Raw genomic sequence first — 6,912 nt, forward strand, 5'->3', positions numbered from 1 at the left:
ATAAACACACACTACTTACTTTTCACCTTTATTTTCTTGCAGAATATCACCCAGATAATTATGAGAAATATAATCCGTGAGTATTTTATTTGCATGTTTGTTGTATTTTTGTCCTATGTATTTGTTACCCCTATGAATCCTATGTTTGCTGTTAACACAACGTTTCAGCTGATATACCCTCCAGCCTTCATCAGGTGTCTTGCAGAAATTTTGAACCTGGGTTCTCATTCCTAAGTTATTTTACAATGTTGTTGTTATTGTTGTTATTATTATTATTATTATTATTATTCAGGTTACTGCCTGGAATCGAGCTTGGAATCTTGAGGTTAGTAGCCTGTGCTCTTAACCACTACACCCACAGGCATATGGCATAGTGGTTAAGAGTGCGGGCTACTAACCCCAAGATTCCAAGTTCGATTCCAGGCAGTGACCTGAATGATGATAATAATAATAATAATAATAATAATAATAACATCGAAAAATACCTTAGGAATGAGAACCCAGGTTCGAAATTTCCCCAAGATACCTGATGAAGGCTGGAGGGTATATCAGCCAAAATGTTGTGTTAACAACAAACAAGATATGGACAAATATCTGTCAAATGTAAATAATGTAAATGATACTGATATTTACTCATTTCAGAAATTCAACCAAAATTCAATGCAAACTTCTTGTTTCTATTTCCAGGGTGAAATCTTTTGAAGATAATATGGATAAAGCTGTTGCATGGATTAAAAATGGAGTGAGATTTGTTGCTCTTTATTTTGAACAACCAGATGAATCAGGTCACAGACGTGGACCTAATTCAGCAAAGGTTTGTTGAAACAGGTTTTATAAGAGATTTGTTTCATTAATTTTTTTTTTTTTTTTTTTTTTTTTTTTGTCACATGTCCATCCTGAATTTTTTAAGTTTGTGTTTGAGCAAAACTCTGGTGAAAGGCATTTTAGTTTACGATCATACTTTATTTTTTGTATAACAAAGACAAGTTTGACCAGTTATATCTTTATTTTCCATTTTTTAATGTGGTTTGAGAGGAATTTGGTTGGTGTTTTTAGCAGGTCATTTGTCTGCCTTAAGAGTCCCTGTATGCAGTCAGATTTTTTTTCTTTGTAAATTCAGGCTCTGTTGATTACATCATCTTCATCATCATCATCATCATACATCTGTTTTCGATGCTGGCATGAGTTGGATGGTTTGACAGGAGCTGACAAACCAGGGAGCTGCACCAGGCTCCAGTCGTCTGTTTCGAAAAGGTTTCTATGGCTGGATACTCTTCATTAATAGCAACCACTTTACAGAGTGTACTGGATTTTTTTTACATGGCACCAGCACAGGTGCTTTCATGTGGCACCACCAAAGGTGTTTTCGTGTGACACCAGTACAGGCACCTTCATGTGACACCAGCACCGGTGCTTTTATGTTGCACCAACACAGTTGCTTTCATGTGGCACCATCATGGGTGCTTTCATGTGGCACTAACACAGCTGCTTTCATGTGGCACCAGCACAGGTGCTTTTGATGTGGAAACAAGAAATATAAATAATTTCTACAGTTTAAAGCTTGATGAACGTTTGACTTTCATAAGGAAAAAAATACAAAGCATTCATTTGACTAAAACCCTTCAAAGCAATACTCCAGCATGGCCTTAGTCTAATGACGACAACAAGTAAAAGATAAAAGATTAAAAAGATATATTGCTTATTTGAAGTAAATTAATTTTGTCATAACTTGAGTTCGTTTGGTGACAGTTCAAGAGATTGTATTTGAATATTTCATATAATCAAGAAGATTCATTTTGCATATGGCTATCATTTTCCTTGGTTAGTCATTAGACAATATTCTGCTAGAGTGTTATCTCATTGTTTAATGTCAGGTTGCTTTCCTTTGTTAATTTGTTGGTCACTTTGTTTTTGCTGATTGATTTCATTGTTAGATCCGGTTTCTTTAAATTGTTAATCATTTTCATTTGTCATTTTGCTTTCACTGGTTGATTTCATTATTGTTTCTAGTTTGTCTAAATTATTATTCTGTTGGTGTCAGCTTGGACTTTGTGACAAGTCTTTCACATGTCACTAAATATTAGTACTTTGGTGTCATGCTGTTTTTCAGTTTGAGCTGTATCTAGTTTCTCTAAATTATTCCATTGAAGTCAGCTTTGACTGTGTTTGTGTTTTATCATATATTGCTAAATATCCTTCTGATGGAATGTTATGACACTCTTATTTTCAGAGGACAGTTTGTTGGTTCTTAGGTTTTCATCTCAGAGCAATGTCTTATATCTTTTTCCATTGGTTATAACATTGTATATTTATGATGTATTCCCTGTTGTTATTACATCATCAGATGTTTACAATGTATGCATTTGAGAACTGTTTTTAAAAATGAATATCACCTTATTTCTCCTGTCAGATAAGATATTTATCTGTGATTATGCTATGCTTTTCAGCAATAGACAGTAATATGTCTTGGGATCATTAATGCAATTGGTTATTCTGCCCACTTTATATCATATCTATATTCTTCTCATTTAGATCCCAAATGTGCTTCAATAAAAATGTTGTGTTCTTTTGTAAGCAAGTGTACATGTGCTCCACATCTGGCCTTGAATGTAGTATTTGTTGCTCCATTATAAATTTTGTCAGCTTTCTCTCTTGCATATATATATATATATCTATGAAATCAAGTTCCTAGACAAATATTTATAAACCCAAAATATATATTTTTAACTTTTCAGGTTGTTAAGGCTCTACAAACAATTGATAGTGTTATTGGAGTATTGATGGACGAATTATTCGAAGAAAGACTTGAGAATTGTATTGACATCGTCATTGTAGCAGATCATGGTGAGTTTTCCCAATTATCAAAAGCATCTGAAATTATTCCTTAACTGATTATTATCATGCAAATGCATCATTAAATCAGTACGAGTTAAATTTTGTGACTGTATGTGCATTTATAGATTTGAACCAATATCCAAGCAGGAAACTCAAAAGAGGGCAGCAGTGTTGAACTCCTTCCTTCACCAAAAGCCAATGACATAAGATTGGCCATTTAAAAGTGATAACACTAGTGGTACCCCAGCATGGCCACAACCTTAGGGCTGAAACATATAAAAGACTAAAAGATATATATATATAGTGTAGGCCCTGATTATGCTGAAAATTGGTGTATTTCTAATGCAGCACTCATCCTGAATGCATTTAAAAATCCAAAGTCCACTGGTGCAGAAACCCCAGGAATATCACTGGTAAAAGCAACGTGTAAGTCTTATAAAAAGTAACATATAATACAAGGGAGAAGACAGAATGAATAATAGCACAACTTTATATTTAGTTACAATTGTTTCAGTAACTCTTTGCATGTAAATCATTCCATGTGAAAATGATATATGTAGGTGTGGTTGATTATAGTGGAGCAGGACTTCATCAGTTGATACAAATGAAGTCATGCATTTTTAAATTATGCGACAAACATGTAATTTGTGTCATTATATGGGTAGAATACATAACAATGAGAACATAAATAATAATGACGGTGATTATGAAAAATGGATAAAACACACATACATGGTAGCTGTCAGCTCATAGATGAGTTTGACCATCACTGACAAATTATCTTATCCCAATGACCATGCAGAAACTTAAAGTCAATAATAGCTTGTATGGCACCTACAAAGCCAAACAGTCCAGAAAGAAAGAAGTTAGAGCAAGATATCCAGCTTCACAATGTGGTAGGGGTTATTTCTTCCTTCTCCTCCTCCAAGAAAGATGTCTAAACAAAATTAGGGAGTTCTTACTCCTAGCTGTTGGTAGGCCATTAGCTCTATTGTTTTTCATCCTGTAAGATGTCCTTTCCAAACAAGGCTTGGTGTAGGGTTGCCAGGTTAGTTGCTGACAGCCCAAATATGCAACAGGCTGTACAGGGTTACATATTACTAGTAGCACTAAAAGTGAATTCACACACACACACACACACACACACACACACACATTCACACACATACACACACACATATGAGGTGAGGGTGCAGTTTATAGCTATTAATAAGCTATAACTGATCCACTGCCTGTCATTTCCTGGACACTAACCTTTATCACGTTTTTTTATATTTAATTCTCATTACTTCCAGGTATGACGGATATTTCCCTAGAACGAGTTATTCAGCTCTCTAACATTCTAAACAAGACAGCTCTTAAGCAAGTAATGTCTATTGGCTCTTTAGTGAGAATCTCAACCAAGTACAAAATGGAATTTAATAAAATAGAGATTTTCACCAATGAAACAAGTAAGTTAAGATTATCTTAAATCATTTTATTTTTTTTTCTCCTGCCTGATCCATTCCTGTTATGACTATCATAAGAATGATAGCTTTCTAACTCATTCTCTGTCACCTGTTGGCAATGACTTCTGCCATCTTTGTCTTTGTAATGTTTTAGTCAGAAGAAGTGCAGAATGCATGATCTTTCTCAGAGTTTCCAAGACATCGTTCATTTGTTTTTTGGTTCAAGATTTTTAGGGGTTGGGATTCACATGGGCAAAATAGTAAATTGAGGGTGGGGGCCAAGGTAGTATTTTAGGAGTTCATGAAAAAATTTTTTTGTTTTAGGTGTGTATATTACAAGAAGCCGCTGGTTGTCTTTCTTAAATGCTTTACATAATTGAACATGTTTCCAGCCCCTGAAACATGTTCCCTCAGAGAATGAAATTGCAAGCCTACATGAGTGAACACACGAAAAACAAAATAGTGGTTGGCGTTAGGAAGGGCATCCAGTTGTAGAAACTCTGCCAAATCAGATTGGAGCCTGGTGTTGCCATCCGGTTTCACCAGTCCTCAGTCAAATCGTCCAACCCATGCTAGCATGGAAAGCAGACGTTAAACGATGATGATGATGATGATGATGATGATGATGTATCTATAAAAGCTAGTTTTACAACATCCAGTGGTTATGAGGTTCCATCAGAAAAAAATCAGAATCAAACAGGATCCATAGGTAAAAACATGGTCAAGAACCACTGCTTTAGCATTTAATCTGGCCACATTCAGTCCCCTGTTTTACATTCAGACCAACCAGATCTGGCCTCTCACATTTAACCTACAATGTCATTCTTAAAAAATAAACAGTCACATCATTGAAATTTCAAAGCTAGAAGATAATGCATGATTCATTCAGAGCAGTTTGAAGAAATAAGTGAATGCTAAAGGTCCAAAGAATTGATACTAACTTTAATACCTCTTTGTCAAGATTTACTCTCTGAACAAATTTGTCCCTTTCAATATATAAGAAAATTCCCCAAAAAGAAAGAATAATTACATCAGGGTTTTTTTGTTTTTTTTTCTTACTTACAGAAGATAAAGTTTCTGAAAAAGAGTTGTTATCTGACCTGAAGTGTCAAAGTCCATACATGAATGTTTATGCCAAAAGATATTTGCCCAAAGTTCTTCACTATGCTAATAACATAAGAATTGAAGATGTGATTATTCTACCAGAAGACAAATGGTCTGTTGTAAAGTAAGTGTTCTTTTGTTGCACAGTGTGTGTGCGTGTGTTGCGTGGTCAGTGATTCAGCCAGATGGTTCTGGTTGAGTTATAATTTGCTAAGCCCTAAAAAAAATGTTGAGATGATGATGATGTTGTTTTTTAACACAAGCTCAGTCCTAATCAAGCAGACTTGTGATCAGAGGTGTTCCAGTCATGGCCATTTCCCCTTTTTGTACATAAAGCATTACATTTGAGGGATGACTGGCAATATGTGGTTCATGAGAAGACCTGCCCACCTTGACAGAACTGAGCTCTGGTACCACTGTTCATGTGTGTGTGTGTGTGTGTGCATGTGTGTGTGTGTGTGTGTGCGTGTGTGTGTGTGTGTAAGGCAAGCTGGCAGAATCATTAGCCCACTGGGTGAAATGCTTTGCAGTATTTTGGCCAGCTTTACATTCTGAGTTCAAATTCTGCCAAGGTCAGTTTTGCCTTTCATCCTTTTGGAATCGATAAAATACCTGTTAAAGTACTGGAGTCGATGTAATCAACTAAACTACTCCTGGGCAAGAGTATAAAAACTGGGCCCCTTTGCCATGTCAAGTCAGTGTGGCAGAGTAGGCTCATCAATCCAGTATGATCTGAAGCTCAAATCCATGGCCTCCACATCAGAACGTGGTTGGTGGAGCGAATATGTTGAAACCTTCGTCTTGCAGTGAACTGAATATGGGCAATCCAATCCAATCCATATTTTCTTCAGGTCGAGTAGCCCATCATGCTCAAAAGGTCACTGAATAAAAGTTGTTTAAAGATATTGAATGAACCACCCATGTTTCCAGAGGTGAATTACCCAAACCACAAAGAATTCCTCTCAACACACGCCATGATGCTCCCCCACTACTTCTGCTCATGATCAGAGATGCACATATTGTCAGCCACCAAGGGACATGCTCAACTGGTTAAAGTCAAACAACTGCCAAGCAAATCTGTGGTATTGAGCAGAATATTTGCTGTAGGCCATCTTTTATACCACAACAAAACAATGTACATCATGATAACAATTCCAATCAGTTAAGATCAGAAGCCATGAGAGCCACTGCCTGAAACTGCATCAAGGCATTTTTTGTTGTTGTTGTTGTTGTTGTTATTGTTGTTATTGTTGTTGTTGTTGCATTTGTTGTTATAGCAATTTTACTTTGTTAACTTATGATGAAAGCAAACTGGCTTTAACTAAATTCTAGAATATGTGTGTTTGTGAGTCTGTCTCGGTTAATTAGTAAGGTTGTGGAAAGTAAAAAAAAAAAATGTAATTAAGTTTCTGACTGATGACTAATTATACTAATTTTCCAACTGTCCACTTTTTAGGTAGACTCTTGAATGGCTAATCATATTTATTTTTAGCAGCTTCACCACAATTATCTTATTGATGTTGGC

General features: G+C 35.8%; 1 protein-coding gene across 1 annotated transcript in view; it reads left to right on the forward strand.

The window, feature by feature from the left end:
* The window catches only part of LOC128250595 (venom phosphodiesterase 2-like), a 38,924-nt gene that overhangs the window by 22,128 nt on the left and 9,884 nt on the right, over nucleotides 1-6,912 (forward strand). The window contains exons 15-19 of the mRNA XM_052975955.1: nucleotides 43-76; nucleotides 688-814; nucleotides 2,736-2,844; nucleotides 4,131-4,286; nucleotides 5,349-5,511. Coding sequence (XP_052831915.1) covers nucleotides 43-76; nucleotides 688-814; nucleotides 2,736-2,844; nucleotides 4,131-4,286; nucleotides 5,349-5,511 — 589 coding nt within the window. The remainder of the gene's footprint in view (nucleotides 1-42; nucleotides 77-687; nucleotides 815-2,735; nucleotides 2,845-4,130; nucleotides 4,287-5,348; nucleotides 5,512-6,912) is intronic.

Source organism: Octopus bimaculoides, chromosome 23, assembly GCF_001194135.2.
Source record: "Octopus bimaculoides isolate UCB-OBI-ISO-001 chromosome 23, ASM119413v2, whole genome shotgun sequence".
Taxonomy (NCBI): Eukaryota; Metazoa; Mollusca; class Cephalopoda; order Octopoda; family Octopodidae; genus Octopus; species Octopus bimaculoides.